We start from the raw sequence: 17,107 nt of genomic DNA, 5'->3' as shown, positions 1-17,107 counted from the left end.
GGGCGCGAGTGGTACTTTGTGCCTTGGAACTCCTCCGAGAGTCGCTGCCGGCCCGTCGTCACGGCCCGTCAGCTGGCGCATGGGAATCTTGCCCTTGAACGCGCGCTTGATGCGAATCTCCTCGGGGCTGATGATCTCGGCAATGTCAATGCTGGCGCCCGTGTGGCCCTTGGTCGAGGGCAGGAACAGCATGCCGCCGACCTCGCCCTCGCCCTCGCCAAACTTTGTACCGACGCCGCGAATCAGCGTCGGGTCGTTGTCAGGGTCGGGCAGGTAGATGGTGCCGGAGCCAGGCTTCGCGGCATCCTGAGGGCGGCCAACAGGCACGGAGCCGACCTGGCGCGAGCCCCAGCCGATGAAGCCGTGAACAGATTTCTGGGCAATCAGCAGGCTCACGCGACGGCCGGCCTCGTTGCGTAGGGTTCGGTACAGCACGAGGGCGTCAACGAACTGGGAAAGCAGAGATATGTCAGCAAAAAGCGTCGAGAGTATAGGCATCGTCTCGACGATGGTGGGGGAAGGCGACGAACCTGGTTGGCATGCGGCGCGGCGACGAAGAGGACGGGACCGGTCCGTGGGACCTTCCACGTGCCTCGAGGGTGAACCTCGCGGAAGAAGAGGTCGACCAGCACGCCCATGACCCAGAGGAAGAGGTCGTATTTCCACGGCACCATGGGATACAGCTCCTCTCGGCCTCTTCTTCGATATGCGGCCCGTAGGCCGCGCGCCGCGGCGGCGGCCTTACCAAGCTGTTCGCTCATGGTGGGCGAAGGTGTCGAATGACGCAATCTCTGCGCACGAACAGAGGGGGGGTATATGTGTGTGCGTATGTCTCGAGCGAACAAAAAAGTATATAAAGCCGTGAGATATGTTTACCCCGTCATGTCGTTGCGATAGCAAGGCGAAGCAAATGAGGTACCTCGAGGACCACGCGACAGAAAGGGGAGGGGGCACGGGGGTATCAAATAGGCAAGCAGACGTGTGTCGGGCTTGTCCAGAGGAAAGAGGTAAAATGTCGTGGATGTGCGGCGACGCGAGCACACATGCAGCCGAGCAGCACAGAAGCAGACGATGTTGAGGATCGGGCAAGGAGGAAATGCTGGGGATCCGCGAGATCAATCGGCGACTGTCCGAGCTGCCGGCGGTGGTGGTGGTGGTGGTGGTGGTGGGATGTAGACGGCAGGTTTTCGAGGCTGGCCGTGTCGGATCAGGTTGATACTAATGGGCTGGATGGATTGGATGGATGAGCACACTCGGGAAGGTCAGCACCAAGAAAAGCGCCTTAACCCGGAACAGGGCATGGGGCAGGCAGAGAGCTGAGGGGATCGACGGGGGTCGGACCGTAACGTCCCATTGGCCCGAGCCCCGCGGAGCACCCAACAGGACCCCCGGAAACCCCCTCCACAGGGCCCGAGCACCCGCTAAGCCCACTGAACCGAATCGAACCAGCAGTGAAAGACGACCCCCCCAAGCCCCTAAACCTCCGAACCCGACAGAGAAAACCCTCAGGGAGGAAGGGCTCCAGAATCACATGAAAGAACTGTAGGCTGGCTCGTCTCTTGCCGCTTCTTCTGCCTCGCCTTCCATGGAGCCTCATCTTACTGCTCCACTTGCAACGAGATCAAGAAAATTCAAGATCTGAGGCCGGATGTAGCCGCGGCCACGTCTGCCTTTCCCTTGACGGTTCTTTTGGCCAGGCTCATTCAGCAGGTCTTTTGGAAGGCCTCGCAGGGAGGGTCAGGACCTCGAATGATTCGGCCCCCTCCGTGCACCCCCCCCCCCCTCTTGACGCATCGTACATGCGGTGGCACGACGCCAATGCCATGCGCAACCTCATTGTTGGCTACGAGCTGGCTGGGTCCCAATTCTCTTGATAGGCTCGGGCGTCGGCTCAACAAAACCAAAATATGGCTGCAAGCGACACTGGACGCGGGGGTGGAAGCATGTACAATCATGAGACACGAGAGACTGGGCATCATCCCTGTGGGGGTGGTGTCTCATCGAAGCTGATTCTATCTTCCATCGTTCCCGACGGCGGGATTCGGCCATGGCATGCCAACCATCATGGATGTCTCACGCTGCTGTCTGTGGGCAATGTCGTCTGTGGGCGAAGACCTTCATGCCAATGACTTTTTCGAAACGACATGCAGACTGTCCTTGTCATTGCGTGTGCCGTCTGCGCTTTTGTCCGAGATAGGAGCAGAATGACGACTGTTGGTGGAGGCTGCCACTTTCCTCCTCGCTGAATTATGTGCTTGCATGCAAAGGCCGTCTCGGCGCAGCAGTGGTGCGAGCAAGGTGGAGAGGCCGCCGCATGTTGCAGAGAGATGTACGTAGTTGCAATGGCAAGGCACGACGCCATGCCTCGTCTTCGCATTTCACAAGGCTCATCGCTTCACCACCAACATTCATCATTTGCTACATATATATTTCCTGGGATCTACCTCCATGTATTTATTTAGTAGTGGAGACCAAACACTATCTATGCATTTCACATCTGGACGCTTGGTTTTTTATTTTTCTTTTCAATTCTTTGTTCCATCATGGCCTATGAATCGGACCTCAGTGCAAACCACCGATTCGAGATGACATCCCTCAGTCCCTTGCCTTACGGTCCCTACCTAGGTCCCTACCTAAATACCTGCCTACCTAGGTACTTTAGGTACCTTAAGGTAAGGTAGGTAAGGATGTAGGTATTAGTGACGACAACTTCCAGCAAAAGAGGCCCCACCTCTATCGATAAGCTACAGTGCGCAGAGGCCGTGCTCATCTGCCCCTCGTTCCGCTGCTCGATTGCCCCTCGTTGCTTTGGCCCATCCGTGAGTCAGGGTCAAATAGTCACAAATTACCCCGCCGCGACATAATATCGTCCAACGGCACCGCACTCGGGGGCTTCGAAATTTTTGTCCGATATCACAGCACGCCGCACGCAGCACGCGACACGCAATTACCCCCCTTCCCCGGATCGCTCTTCGCCAGGCCATCCGCACGACAAGAAATTCATCTAGCATCGTCGCCATTGGCACTTGATTGCAAACGACCCCTCCAACATGGCCGACTCGAGCGCCCCCGCCCCGGCCCCGCCCACCGAGGCCGTCGCCAACATGCACCTCGACAGCGTCACCGGCGAGATGGTGTCCAAGAGCGAGCTCAAGAAGAGACAGAAGAACCGTGAGAGGGACGCCAAGAAGGCTGAGAAGGCCGCTGCCGCCCCTCCCAAGCCCGTCGCCGCCAAGAAGGACAACGCTGAGGCCGACGAGAAGGCCCTCGACCCGCGCCAGTACTTTGAGATTCGCTCGCGCGCCATCAACAAGTGCGCCATCGCCCCGTTCTTGTCAACATCTGAGCTTCGCCTGCTGACCAGTCCAGGCTGCGCGAGAACAAGTCACCCGACCCTTACCCCCACAAGTTCCACGGCAAGCTTGACCTCCCCCTCGGGCCATGGCTATTTTCTTTTTCTTCTCAACCTTGCTGACCTCTGACCCAAAGTCGACTATGACGTCCGCAAGTTCACCACCGATTTCGGCCACCTCAAGTCCGGCGAGCACAACAAGGACAAGATCCTCCGCGTCGGCGCCCGTATCTACAACAAGCGCGCCTCGGGCTCCAAGCTCGTGTTCTACGATGTCCGCGTCGAGGGCGTCAAGGTTCAGGTCATGTGCCAGGCCCAGGAGGTCACCGGCGACGTCTCGTTCGACGACCAGCACCTGCACCTTCGCCGTGGTGACATCATTGGCATCGTCGGCTACCCCGGAAGGTCAGCAGCCATACCGCTCTTGAGCTCTTGGGGGTTCCTGGACGCCATAGCTAACCCCCGCATACAGGACAGCGCCCAAGTCCAAGCTCGAGAAGGGCGAGGAGGGCGAGCTCTCCATCTTCGCGACCGAGATCAAGCTCCTGACGCCCTGCCTGCACAATCTCCCCGACGAGTACTACGGTCTCAAGGACCAGGAGGAGCGTTTCCGCAAGGTATGCACGCCTTCGGGCCGTTGCTGCAGGGTCAACCGCTGACTAGGAACAGAGGTATCTCGATCTCATGATGAACGACCGCAGCCGCAACACCCTCATCACAAGATCCAAGATGGTCACTTACATTCGTCGCTACCTCGACGAGAGGGTTAGTATCACTGCGAGTGCCATGCTGAATCCATTGCTCATTCGCTCCTAGGACTTCGTCGAAGTCGAGACCCCTCAGATGAACGCCATTGCTGGCGGCGCGACTGCCAAGCCCTTCATCACCTACCACAACGAGCTCGACATGACCATGTTCATGCGTGGGTCCTATCTGCTCTATGTAATGATACAGTGTCTGACATTTGCCCAGGTATCGCCCCAGAGCTGTACCTCAAGGAGCTTGTCGTTGGTGGCCTGAACCGCGTCTACGAGATTGGACGTCAATTCAGGAGTAGGTGCCCGTGACCACACGGCATAGTGGGCTGAATGACTGACTTGGGTCGCAGATGAGGGCCTTGACCTCACCCACAACCCCGAGTTCACCACTTGCGAGTTCTACGAGGCGTACGCCGATGTCTACGTGCGTTTGATTTGCTCTCGTCTCGCCCGACTCGATGCTAACGCGGTGGACAGGACCTTATGAACACTACCGAGGACCTCGTCAGCGGCCTCGTCAAGCATCTCACCGGTGGCTACAAGACCCAGTTCCACACGCAGACCGGCGAGGTCTACGAGGTCAACTGGGAGAAGCCCTGGAAGCGCTTCGAGATGATTCCCGAGCTCGAGAAGCAGACGGGCGAGAAGTTCCCTCCCTCGGACCAGCTGCACAGTGCGTTCCCTATTTCGCTGTTCTGCACCTATTACTCCTCCCTTTTCCCCCCTCTCCACTCTGTTATGAGCATCAGTGCCCGACTAACACACGCCCCAGCCGCCGAGACAAACGAGTTCCTTCGCGGCGTCCTCAAGAAGATGAAGCTCGACTGCTCGCCCCCGCTCACCAACGCCCGCATGATCGACAAGCTCGTCGGCGAGTACATCGAGGAGCAGTGCGTCAGCCCCAGCTTCATCTTCGGCCACCCGCAGGTCATGTCGCCCCTGGCCAAGTACCACCGCTCCATGCCTGGTCTGTGCGAGCGCTTCGAGGCCTTCGTTTGCAAGAAGGAGATTGTCAATGCGTACACCGAGTTGAACGACCCCTTTGACCAGAGGCTGCGCTTCGAGGAGCAGGCCCGCCAGAAGGACCAGGGCGACGACGAGGCACAGATGATTGACGAGAACTTCTGCATGTCTCTCGAGGTACGTTGAGCGCCGTGCTCCCATCGTGCACAATGCGGCAGCGGAAGATTGCAGCATACGCAGACAAAGAAAGAAAATGGGCTAACGCTGCGCAGTACGGTCTCCCCCCCACCGCCGGCTGGGGCATGGGCATCGACCGCATGGTCATGTTCCTGACCGACCACTACACCATCCGCGAGGTCCTCGCCTTCCCCTTCATGAAGGACGACACGCAGAAGCCCCAGCAGAAGCTCGCCGCCGAGGAGGTCGGCATCGAGCCCCTGCCCGTCGAGGGCATCGGTACGTTAGCCGCAAACTTCTTGGCTCATCATTTGCCATGGACCATTCATGACCGTTTCGTGACTAACGACAATGCCTCAGCCCACAAATAAACAAACGTCTGCCCGGCAAGCATCAAAAGGGGAGAAAAGGTTTGCATGCTGATCGTAAATGTCGTGCTGAACGATTTGAGAAAAGAAAATGGAATAGTATTCAAGCCTCGATACAGGCCCTCTTTGAAGTAAAGAAAAGGTCAAAGATGTCTAGAGAGTTGAGGTGTTCTACAACGGATACGGAGGTTGAGGGTTTTTGGTAGACCAGAAATGAAACGCCTACTTTTGGGGGGTACCCCTATCTGCAATGTGATAGTACATGCTTATACATGGTGCGTTCTTGTGCTGTTTCGTTACAAATCCTGCTAGTATACAGGCGTGTGTTCATGGCTTCTTGGGCACCTGCACCTTGAGCCTCCGCTCGAGCTCGAGCATGCGAGCGTAGACAAACCCGCAGGCGGTGTCCGAGGAGATGAGACGCCCGTCAGCAGCGCAGGCTGCCGGCCTGGTGGGCCGAGGCGAGGGGGATGGGGACCATGTAGATGAGGGTGCTGATGCCGAGGGCGGCTTGCAGGCAGACGAGGTGGACGACGCCGAGCATGCCCTTCTTGGCGTCCTTGGGCAGGGCGGCGCCGACGCGGGCACGGCGCGAGTACGCAAAGAGCGTGAGGATGGTAGTGAAGGTGGTCATGGCGAGGATGCGGTGGTCGAGCTGGACGGTGCTGGGGTTCTCAAGCATGTTGCGCCACCAGAGGTCCGAGCCGTCGGCCTTGCGCGCGTAAAACTTATCCCAGAGCTCCGCCTTGGGGGGCGTCAGGCCGAGGCCCATCTTGGGGAACTCGTTGTAGATGAGTCCGGCATCGAGACCGGCGACTAGGGCGCCCGACATGGCAGTCGTGAAGACAAGGGCGGTCAGGCCGTAGATGGAACGGCGGAACGGCGTGATGGCAGCGTGCTTAAGGACGTGCAGGGACTTGACGGCGGCAACGGGGTCAGCCGTCAGCTTGCGCGTGCGCAGGATGGTCAGGGCCGTCAGGAGCATCCAGGAGTAGCAGGCAAAGGCGGTGCCAAGATGGGCCGTCAGGCGGTACTGGCTAACCCTGGGATGCGAGCCAGGGGCAAAGAGGTCGTCCTTGAGGCCAGACTTGACCATCCACCAGCCGATGAAGCCTTGGAAGCCAATCAGCAGGGAAATGCCGAGCAAATTGGCTGCCATGGGCTTGGAGACGCGGCGTCGTGCGACAAAGTAAAGGGCAGGCAGGACGAAGGTCATGCCGACGAGACGGCCCCAGACACGGTGGCTCCATTCCATAAAGTAGATCTGCTTGAACTCGTCCATGGTCATGTGCGGGTTAAGGAGCGCAAACTCGGGCGAGGCACGATACTTGTCGAACTCGGATTGCCAGTCTTCAAGGGTCGAGGGAGGTAGGGAGCCGGTAACGGGACGCCACTCGGTGATACTGAGACTGGAAGGCGTTAGTTGTTGCCACGGAGCATGACTTTTGATGCTTCAGCTGGAGCGGAACGTGCTTAGACATACCCAGACTCGGTCAACCTCGTCAGGCCACCCCAGACAACAAGACCAAAGACACTGACAGCGCTGCCCAGCAGCCAGATGGCGACAGGCTTCGAGGTCGTCTTTTCGGGAAAGGACTTGCTCGCAGCCTTTGCAGCCTCCTTCGCCACAGACGGCGCAGCCTGAACCTGCTCAGCCGCGGCATTGGCCGTGAAGCTCATAGATGGTGCCTTTGCGACGGCATACTGGCGGGATCGTACGATGTTGATGATGCGTGATGGTGAGCGCAAGGGAACATGCTGATGCTGGCATTGGCGGCAGACAATTGCTGGAGTCGACAGCCGAACGGCTAGTCGACGTAGACCTGGGGCGAAAGACGCCATGTTGGCCAGCAATCGGGGTCGGTGGTGAAAAGCGTCGACCTGAGGGTGCTGGGTGGGTGATGTTAAGGTACAAGTCCAACGCGGGATGGAAAGTCGAGAGCGAGGCTCTGGACCCTAAATGATTCATTGGATGGGACATCCAGATGCTCCGAGTGGACTCGGGACTTCGAGATCGGAGGGTACGTACCCGGTTTGCACCCTGTCAAGAGCCCATGTGGACCCCTGCTCGTCCTGTCCAGCGACAGTGGTGCCACTTACAGGGGTCCCCCACTGTAAAATCCAGCTCACCGCTTTGCCCACCACGGCAGAATCAGAAAAAGTCCAAATTGTCCAGCAGGCAAGCACCTCCGAGCTTCAGTGGGCAAGGCGCCGATTGACGACAACTACATCAAACCTCACCAACTCGATCGACACGATGCCCGGACGACAGGCACACGGAAGGCCGCTCATCTCTGCCAAGTCGGCGCCCAAGCCACACAAGAAATCCAGCCAAAAGGTCCGCGCCCGGGCTCTCGACGCCTTTGGAATCGCCTCCGAACAGTTCCCCACAAAGGAGAAGAAGACACCGCGGTTCCGTGAGATCAATGCCGATGTTGGACGCAAACACAGTCGCGAGGAAGATGAAGAAGACGAAGACGACGAAGACGACGAGGACGAGGCCCAGTCGAGGAGGAAACGCGTGAAGCCCTCGGCGGCCCCCGCTGGCGATGACGAGGAGGATGAATTCGGCAGCGACAGCGAGGGCAACGAGTGGCGATACGGTGTCGGCGCCGATGACGATTCGGAGCTTGACAGTGACGAGGCGTTTGGAGAAAGCGACGAGGAGGAGTTCCAGGGCTACACATTTGGCAAGAGTTCGAAGAAGAAGACCAAGAAGACCAAACAGGACGATTCTGACGATGACCACCCGTTCGACGACCCGGAAGACTTCGACGCCGGAGACGATGGTGACGACCTCGGAGAAGACGCCATTGACCTGGCGCAGATGCTCGATATGGCGGAAGACGAGTCGGACGAAGAAGGAGAGGAGGGAGAATCTGATGAGTCTGATTCGGACGAGGACGATGCGTCCAGCCCACCATCGTCCGACGAGGACGACGAGGACGATGAAGATGTTGATTCTTCCAAGCTCGATGCTCTGCAAACCTTCATCTCTGGCTACGGTGGCGAAGACGACAAGGAGGATGCTCCGGATGGATCAAAGCCCCGCCAGAAGATCAGCTTCAAGGACCTCGGCCTCGCGGGCGTCAAAGACCCGCAGATGAAGAAATCCATGAAGCTCATGTCCAAGGAGGAGAAAGAAGCCCGCCCAGGGGGCGCTAAGAAACTTGCTATTCCACTCGGCAAGCGCCAGCAGGACAAGCTAAGCCGTGCTGTTGCGTACGACAAGACAAATGAGACTCTCGATCGCTGGACCGACCGCGTGAAGCAGGATCGTCGCGCCGAGCATCTCGTCTTTCCCCTGCCCGAGAACGCGCAGGATGCGGGCCTCAACCACGACGAGCTGGCGCCCATCACGTCCAAGACGACAGGCAACGAGCTGGAGCAGACCATCATGAGCATCATGGAACAGAGCGGCCTGGCGCTGAACAAAGAGGAGGAGAAGCGCATCAAGGCCAAGGACAACCCGAACGAGGGTCTCTCAAAGGAGGCGCTCCAGGAGCTCGTCAACCAGAAGCGCCAGGAGAAGGAGCTACGCTCGCGCGAAGCCAAGCGCAACAAGCGCATCAAGAAGATCAAGAGCAAGGCGTATCACCGTGTGCATCGCCGGCAGCGTGAGCGCGATGAACTCAAGCTTCACGAGGCCATGGCGGAGGCGGGTGAGATCGACTCGGAGGAGGAACGCGATGCGCAGGACCGCGCGCGCGCCCTCGAGCGTGTTGGCGCTCGTCACCGCGACAGCAGGTGGGCCAAGGCCGGCAACTCGAACAAGCGTGCTGTGTGGGATGACGACTACCGCTCCGGCCTTCACGATATGGCCCGTCGTGAGGAGGAACTACGACAGCGCAAAGAGGGCCGCGCAGGTAACGCTTCGGATGATGATGACGACGAATATTCCGACAGCGGCTCCGAGGACGGCAAGAACCGAGACCTCTTGGCTCAGCTCGACAGGGCAGAGAAGTACGACGATGATGAGCCCAAGTCTGCTCTCATGAAGATGAAGTTTATGCAGAAGGCCGAAGCTGAACAAAAGGCCGAGAACGACGCCATGATTGCGCAGATCCGCAAGGACCTTGCCTCCGATGCCGAGGACATGTCCGACGAGGAGGTCGAGGAGATTGGTCGCAAGAAATACGGCGGTGAACAGTCTTCCATCTCCGCGCCAGCCTTGACGGCTGCCCGCGAGAAGAAGCGTGCCGCCGCTGCGACAGCCGCCGGGGAAGACAACGACGCTCCTTCTGGGAAAGCCTCCCGCCCCAAAGCCGACGCCGCATCCCTCAACATCGGCACCTCCATCACAGCCGACGGTACTGCCCTGAAGAGCGACGCCTGGTCCTCCAATGAACCGCGCCGCAAGAACAAGAAGCACGCGCCCGTCGTCGACACGATCAGCACGACCGATATCATCAAGGCCGGCTCCAAGCGCGTCTCAAAATCCACCAAGACATCGGCGGGCGGTACCGAGATGGACGTTGACGGCGACGATGCGGACCTTCACCTGCCCCTCGCCATCCGCGACGTTGACCAGCTCGATCGCGCGTTCGCCGGTGACAATGTCGTCGAGCACTTTGCGGCCGAAAAGGCCGAGATGGAGACCGAGCAGGACGACAAGGTCATCGACGAGACGCTGCCGGGCTGGGGCAACTGGGTCGGCGACGGCGTGTCAGCGCGCGACAAGGCGCGGCACAAGGGCAAGGTGCTCCGCAAGGTCGAGGGCATCAAGAAGGCGAACCGCAAGGACGCCAAGCTCGAAAAGGTCATCATCAACGAGAAGCGTATCAAGAATGTGAGTAACGCCCATCTCCCCGTCTCCTCGTTCCTCTCTTTTCTCCCTGTATCCCCCCCACAGGCCTCTTTCGGGTACCAGCCGCGAACGCAGCTAACGGAAACGCAGAACGACAAGTATCTCGCCTCGCAGCTGCCGCACCAGTTCGAGTCGCGAGCGCAGTACGAGCGCTCCCTGCGCCTGCCCATGGGCCCCGAGTGGCAGACCAAGGAGTCGTTCCAGGACGCGACGAAGCCGCGGGTGCTGGTCAAGCAGGGCATCATTGCGCCCATGCTGCGGCCGACGCGGTGAGGTCTGTTCGGAGATTGCTGGCGGGTCGGAGCATGATGAGGACATGGCCAGATGTCTGTTGCATCAAAAAGCGTCTTTTTTTCCTTCTTCTTTGTTTTCGGGCATGTGGGATCTACAATCCGCAAATAGAATGCCCATAGAATCACGCCGTAAATACCTACATCTTCTCAACGCTGCCTCCGGACAAGGTCATGGCTGCAGGTCCAGATGGAGGCGCGAGCTATGTGTGATACCATGCTGCTACAAAGTAGCGATGTATGTGTGTCATAGTAGCGCGATCCAACATGTCGCTTGCTTACCGGCATGGAACCGTACTGTGGATGTGACCATGGACTCGCGGCCTAGTCGTCGAAGATAGATGTCAGATGCGTCAACCCCCTATGCTCGTTTCCTACCTGGCGACAACACAACGTGGAGAGGTGCACCGGCCTGTTTCATTTGCTCTTCCAAGCCTACCGACGCAGGAGATTTGTCGTTATGGAATCAACATGACCAGCGCAACTCTCTGGCGCTTGTGCCCAGACTCGGCGAGCGGCGTCTCTCACAGGGACTCCTAAGCTCACAGATACTAGACGAGGATGGCAAGCCCTCGATTGCATCATCATAGACTGCATCCTCATTCTCCATGAAACAACAGTCACCACATTGTACGTCCGGCAGACTTCATCTTGCGAAATTGATCTTGTTGACTAGCATTACGTACGCAAAGCATCGCAAAGCAGCCGAGGACCCTGCCAATTGCAGGATCACCATATCCCTTTTTTTCTGGGAATCGAGAGGTCAGACCTGCCTGCCTGACATCGCCGCACCGTGCCGCACCGTATGTTACATTGAAAGTTGTTCGTACTGAAAGGAAATCATACACTGTAAGAAATATCTTTGCGACCTCTTGTTTGAGAGGTTTGTTTGAGGTGGACAAGTCCGCTATTTGCGACTTGTACCACTATTGATCGAGGTCATGCGTGGCCTGCCAAAAAGAAAAGTGGCCGTTTCAGCGACTGAAAACGGCCGTCGAGAAGTGAGGAAATTTGTGGTGGAACTGGCGAGTCTACGCGCCCTCAGACTTAGCGACTGACAAGGTTGAGCGCTTTGTCCATGGCGTCGCTAGGGCTGACGTAGAAGGCCAGCGCGATGATAAAGTAGAGGCCCAGCAACATGGCACCCTCGAGGTAGTTCGACTTGCCGTCTTGGACGGTGTAGGTGACGACGAGAACGGAGAAGGCAAAGGCGACCGTCTCGAAGGTCTCAAAGTGGAGGGTCATGGGCTGGTCGAGAACCGCCCAGCCGAGGATGACGAGGAAGGGGGTGACGAGAAGAGCGATCGAATGCTGGATCCGATTGCGGTGTTCATAGCCAGATACATCTTGTTGCGAATGGCCACCACAACAGCGGTAACGTGCTCAGCAGCGTTTCCGACGATGGGGATGAGAATAAGACCAATGAAGTTCTTGCTGATATGCGCCTCCTCCACAATATCGTCGATGCTGCCCACGAGGTAGTCGGCGCAGATGGCGACGAGAACGGTGGTCACGACAAGGACAAGACCGGCGGCAACGGGACCCATGGCGGGCTCCTCCGTCTCCTCCTCGCTAAGCTGGACCTCGGAATCGAAAAGGTTGGGGTGGGTGCGAAGCTGGAACCACAAGTACATGACGTAGAGGACAAGGAGGGTGATGGCGGTGCCGCGCGAAAGCACGAGGATGCTGTGTTCCTTCTCGGGGCTGTCGGCCTGGTTCAGTACGGACCAGAGCTGGACAAGGGTTAGCGAGGAACGCAGGAAAGATGGGTGAAATCTGGCAAAACACATACCGTAGCGGGGATGACGAGCGACGCCGACGACAGCGCCATGAGCGAGCAAGTCGTCTGGGCCGTGGCCGAGGCGAAGCTCTGCTCCATGCCGAGGCCGGTCGCAGGGTCGCGCATGTTGACGATGCCACCGAAGAAGAAGCACATGCCCATGACAAGCAGCAGGTCGACAGGATGGAGCCGAGCATGGAGGACTGGACGACCTCAATCTGGCCGTCCTTGAGGGCGACAATGCTGACGATGAGCTCGACAGCGTTTCCAAAGGTGGCGTTGAGGAGACCGCCGAGGGACTCGCCCAGCTTCATGGAGATCTGCTCGGTAGCGTAAGAGAGAACGGCGGCCAAGGGGATGATGGCGAAGAAGTTGATGGTGAACACAGCAGTCGCACCCCAGCCCATCTTGCCGGCAACAATGCCCAATGGCACCATGAAGAGGAGGAAGTTGACATAGTCTGGCGCAAGAGGCGGTCATGTCAGTCAAGTGCTAGAGGGTTCGAGGCCGCCGTCGCAAGCCAAGGGAGAAACGTGGAGAGGAGACAGGCGCGCGGGAGTAAGAAAAAGACAAACGTACTGCTGAGGAGGGTCACCTTGGTGACGTGCCAGGTGTAGGCTGAGTACTTGACGAAGACGTTGTCGCTGTCGCTACCGGGCGTCCTCTCCGTATCGAAGAAGAATTGAACCGTCTTGTTCCTGGAGTGACCATTCGCGCGAGGCTCGTCGCCGTCGGCGTCCCTCAGATGGGGCTGGCCGGAGCCATTGCCCAGCAGTGGTGAAGACTCGCTGGCGCCATCCTCACGACCGGCGTCGGATACAGGCTTGCTCGTGTTGCTGTCCCATGTGCGGCGAACCTGCTCGCGGAAACTGACGTTGGCTGTGTTGTTGTCGGCCATCGTGGGCCATGCAATTAGCCGAGGTGTGCTATGGTTTCCAGGGACTGGCGGCGATCTTGTTGTCGTCGGGTCGTTGGGTGAGGCTTGCAGGTGGGAAAAGGCAAGGCAGGAGGACGAGGCTGACTGGAGCTGGGCTTGGGTAGAGGGGGTCTAGGCGGAAAGAGTTGGATCTGGTCCAGGCTGGGAGCGAAGTGACAGGACAGGACGATGCAGACCAGGAAAATTGGGAAAGCGAGAAAGAGGGTAAGGTGAGGTGAGGTGGACTAGCAGAGAAAGCGTTTCTTTCTCGTGTGTGACACGGTCCGTGGCTAGTAGGCAGGACCGGGCAGATATGTGGGAGGGCAGGGAGAGAAGGAGGCGGAGGTGTGTGGATGCGCGAACTGGACGATGGAAGAAGGAGACGGATGAGAAGCAGGTACTACTTACAAACCATTGTGGCTGGTTGGGCACGCGATGTCTGGTAAAGGATACTTTTCAGATGGTGGGGTCGAACAGGGTCGAACAGGGAGCACTTCGCCTTGCGATGGCGGTCAATTTGCTTGTCGGAATGGGGCAGTCGCGCGTGTCTCGATCTCAAGCTGCGACAGCGGTAACCGTGACAGCAGCGGTAGTGGCAGAAGGGGCAGGTGAAGCGCTGGTCGCGGCGTCGGAGATGGAGACAGAGCAGCAGCTCATTAGACACAGCCCCCTCCCCCGGTCAAGGTTCGGGTGGTATCAGAAGGGGAATAGGGTGTTCTGCGGTGCACGGCTAGACTCTGGAGTGCAGCAGGTGAAAGTAGGGACCAGGGTGTGGGCAAAAGACCTGCAAGGTAGCTGAGAGACAAGAGTAGGAGGAGGTGAGGTAGGTGATCGTGGTGTTGATTGTAATGCTCTGACTCGATAGAGATGAACGTGAGAAGTGTACCAGACTGGTCGGGCGAAAGCCAATGCGGGTAAAGATGCCCTGGTCAGGCAGTGGGCGGCCTCCGGGGGGGGGGGGTTCTGTGGCAGCACAGGTACACTACCTATGATGAGGAACGTCCTGAGGTATGTGTGTGTGCGCGGTGAGCGATGGGGGAAGGAAGAGACTGAGAGAGGTGAAGCTTCGGCCAGGGTAGCTCTGCCGGAAGATCAGAGGTCCAGTAGCAACCCAGAATCCCTGTAGATATCCCACGTCATGGAGGAATCAACCAGTCATGGGCCACTTTGACGGCAGGGAACCCTGTTCCAGATGTGCCCCGTCCAATGGGGCGGCGGTTCTAGAGTGGGGTCGAGCGTGGCTATGCTCAACCCGTTGACCTGTTTGCTCGTCGTCCACTGTACAACCCACTGATTGCATCGAAATTTCAACTGGTGTGCCCGTCACCACCCCCGCTCCGTCGCCGGATGCGTTCTGCGTTATGTCCTCTGTTCTGTTTCACGATGCAATCGAAATCGTGAGGGGCGCCTCCGAGGTTTCAATACACCTGTTTGGCCTCCTCCCCATCGAATACTCCCACGAAAAGAGACAACGACCAACAAAAGTCGGTACGAGGCGACGTCGACACAGCTTCCCCTGAAAACATCCCCACCAGGATGACATGCAAGATCAAACGAAACAGGGAGGCCCAGGTACCAAAGCCAAGCTCCATCCTCAAATGTGGCTCCTTTGCGTCAAGACTCTGCGCCATGGAACCTCGAAGCTCCAGCAACGCACAGAAGCACTGCGAGCAACCAACGCCAGCGATCTTGGAACGTGGACCTGATCGACACCTGCTTGACGTGTGCGATTGAACTCTGCTCACTCTGCTCACTCTGCTCTGACGCTCACTTCCTGCCTTTTTTTTTTTCTCTCTCCATCCTGGGACGTTTGACTTGCTTTTCATTACACGCCGTGCCAGTAGATGTACCACTGGCTTGGCATTCGGCCAATCGCCCTGCACCGCCTCCCTTTGTCCACCCAACCCCGTCGCCCGCTGTGCTGACCTCACGATGTTCCGACGCATCTGTGGCCGCCTCTGATCGAATCGCTGTTCGAGGATAACGTGAGGGGAAGACAGCACCACGATGACTAGCCGCAGGTGCTCACCATTGAGCCTAAGACTTCTATCCTGGACCACTTGCGCCTGACGCGTCGCTTCACCCCCGTTCGTGCGGACTGGACCCAGGCGGGCTGTGTGCTGGCAACGCAGGACGCCGCCTGCCTGCGCCAAACCGCTTCACCCGGACGGAGGTGAGTGAGATGATCCCTTTGCAATCTTGCAATCTTGCAATCCAGGCAGTGCCGTTCCACGTGCATTTCGGTTAGGTGGCCAACCCGGATGGATGATCGAGTGCAGTCCTGTCACCCTCCGCCTCACTCTGCTGAATCGCGTGTCTTGGCTCAATCAGCAACACATGCCTCGCGCTGCTGACGGAGCGGCGGTTTAACTTGCGTTATCCTGCGGCGCAGGCGGTAGGCACAGCCCGTGACGATGCTCAAGACCCTGGGCCTCTAGGTCTATTAAGACTCGGCGGACTGCTTGGCTCAAATAGTTTGACTGCTTCGCCGCTGGCCTCGGAGATGGTACACGAAGCAGTATGGCTGGGTTTTACAGATCCCGCCCACGTTCGGCGTCCTGATGTCGGCCCAAGATTCCGGTAGCAGAGACGGGTCGGAGGCATTCTGTCCATCTGCCTGCCATGACGCCTCTCTTAGGTAATGTGGGTCCGGTCAGCTTGCGTCTGAGCTTGCGTCTGGGGGGGGGGGGTGGGCTGTGATCAGAGCGGCTCATCACATGAGAGACGACCTATCGTGATATCGAATGATTCGGATGGCCGGCATTGGCAATACGTCTCAAATCACAAGGCGTTGCGGCCTCTGTCGATTCACCGGCAAGCACAACAGTCAGCCAAGCAGACCGCCCAAAAAGGCAGACAATCGAAGTCACCCAACTCGGTCACGGTCTCAGCATCTTGTCGCGAAGACATCTTCCTTCGATGCCATCACCAAGTTCGGAACGCCATCTATACGCAAACGATTCCAAGCAGACATACCGGTCATCGTCCGATCCAGAAACGCCACAGGTGAGGTCAAACCAAGCTTCAGAGCCAAGCTTTCCAAACCCCTCCCCATCCTACGCCAAAATTCGACATAGACACCCAGAAAAAAAGAGAGCCACGCCTTTCCCGTCCCCATCGCCAGGCCGCGCGCGCCCCGCAAAATCCCCCTGCCGCACACAAAAACCCGGGGGATCGGGTTGATGACGCGTCACCCTCATCAGGACCCCCCCCCCCTTTTCTGTATTCATTCGCCCACGTTTGTTTGTTTCGTGTCGTTGTGTCTATCTTTGCCTAGCCCGTGCTTTTCAATGAGGAATTCTGTCACACCCTTGGGTCTTGGGTCTCGCTTCGGGAGAGTTAGAAACCCTGTCTGATGGGTAGTCCCTGCATAGATAGACGTCTGGTCAAGCTTTCGAAGCTCCCACCACCTTCGAAGAGAGCGAGAGAGCTCCCTGGCCCGAAGATTCGGATTGGAGGAGACGGGACTTTTGATCTGATCTGCGGAAAGGAGGGGGTGTATCCACGCACGTTGTCACTGTGCTATGTGTGCTATCGTGCTTGTTCCGACTCGATCGCTTGGCAAGGCTGGGCCGTCGTCTCATGCAAGTAAGACTTGACGCGAAGTGCTCACCAGTGACGCAGCGCGGCTGCACTTCTGACCTCCCAGGTCGGGATTTGCCGCTTGCCATTTGCTTTCACCCAAAGCTCATCCCA

General features: G+C 58.1%; 6 protein-coding genes across 6 annotated transcripts in view; 2 read left to right on the top strand and 4 right to left on the bottom strand.

Annotated features, from left to right (window-relative positions):
- VDBG_08044 (glycerol-3-phosphate O-acyltransferase) overlaps positions 1-761 on the bottom strand; it is a gene marked incomplete at both ends in the record, with an annotated part of 2,380 nt that extends 1,619 nt beyond the window's left edge. Inside the window, 2 exons of the mRNA XM_003001739.1 lie at positions 16-450; positions 531-761. Of these exons, the coding sequence (XP_003001785.1) occupies positions 16-450; positions 531-761 (666 nt within the window). The remainder of the gene's footprint in view (positions 1-15; positions 451-530) is intronic.
- A 2,289-nt stretch (positions 762-3,050) lies between these two features.
- VDBG_08043 (lysyl-tRNA synthetase) lies at positions 3,051-5,621 on the top strand (the record flags this gene model as incomplete). Its single annotated transcript, XM_003001738.1, has 12 exons — positions 3,051-3,313; positions 3,380-3,408; positions 3,490-3,757; positions 3,825-3,969; positions 4,022-4,117; positions 4,169-4,274; positions 4,325-4,405; positions 4,461-4,534; positions 4,588-4,783; positions 4,883-5,250; positions 5,346-5,529; positions 5,611-5,621. 12 exons carry the CDS (start codon positions 3,051-3,053, stop codon positions 5,619-5,621), a joined length of 1,821 nt encoding a protein of 606 aa, XP_003001784.1.
- Positions 5,622-6,045: 424 nt separating this feature from the next.
- Positions 6,046-7,460, bottom strand: VDBG_08042 (electron transfer protein; the record flags this gene model as incomplete). Its single annotated transcript, XM_003001737.1, has 2 exons — positions 6,046-7,027; positions 7,102-7,460. The coding sequence occupies 2 exons, from the start codon at positions 7,458-7,460 to the stop codon at positions 6,046-6,048; spliced, it is 1,341 nt and encodes a 446-aa protein (XP_003001783.1).
- A 415-nt stretch (positions 7,461-7,875) lies between these two features.
- VDBG_08041 (small nucleolar ribonucleoprotein complex subunit Utp14) lies at positions 7,876-10,698 on the top strand (the record flags this gene model as incomplete). The annotated part of the gene is made up of 2 exons (XM_003001736.1): positions 7,876-10,407; positions 10,471-10,698. 2 exons carry the CDS (start codon positions 7,876-7,878, stop codon positions 10,696-10,698), a joined length of 2,760 nt encoding a protein of 919 aa, XP_003001782.1.
- Positions 10,699-11,762: 1,064 nt separating this feature from the next.
- VDBG_08040 (vacuolar calcium ion transporter) lies at positions 11,763-13,393 on the bottom strand (the record flags this gene model as incomplete). The annotated part of the gene is made up of 4 exons (XM_003001735.1): positions 11,763-12,026; positions 12,095-12,419; positions 12,508-12,955; positions 13,075-13,393. The coding sequence occupies 4 exons, from the start codon at positions 13,391-13,393 to the stop codon at positions 11,763-11,765; spliced, it is 1,356 nt and encodes a 451-aa protein (XP_003001781.1).
- A 2,126-nt stretch (positions 13,394-15,519) lies between these two features.
- On the bottom strand, positions 15,520-15,781 carry VDBG_08039 (hypothetical protein; the record flags this gene model as incomplete). The annotated part of the gene is made up of 1 exon (XM_003001734.1): positions 15,520-15,781. A coding segment is annotated over one exon (126 nt), but the record flags the coding sequence as incomplete, so codon positions are not given.
- Positions 15,782-17,107: the final 1,326 nt, after the last annotated feature.

The sequence above is a fragment of the Verticillium alfalfae genome, genomic scaffold (assembly GCF_000150825.1).
Source record: "Verticillium alfalfae VaMs.102 supercont1.11 genomic scaffold, whole genome shotgun sequence".
In the NCBI taxonomy this organism is placed as follows: domain Eukaryota; kingdom Fungi; phylum Ascomycota; class Sordariomycetes; order Glomerellales; family Plectosphaerellaceae; genus Verticillium; species Verticillium alfalfae.
Note: the sequence above shows the minus strand (reverse complement) of the source record. Positions and strands in the feature narration are given on the sequence as shown.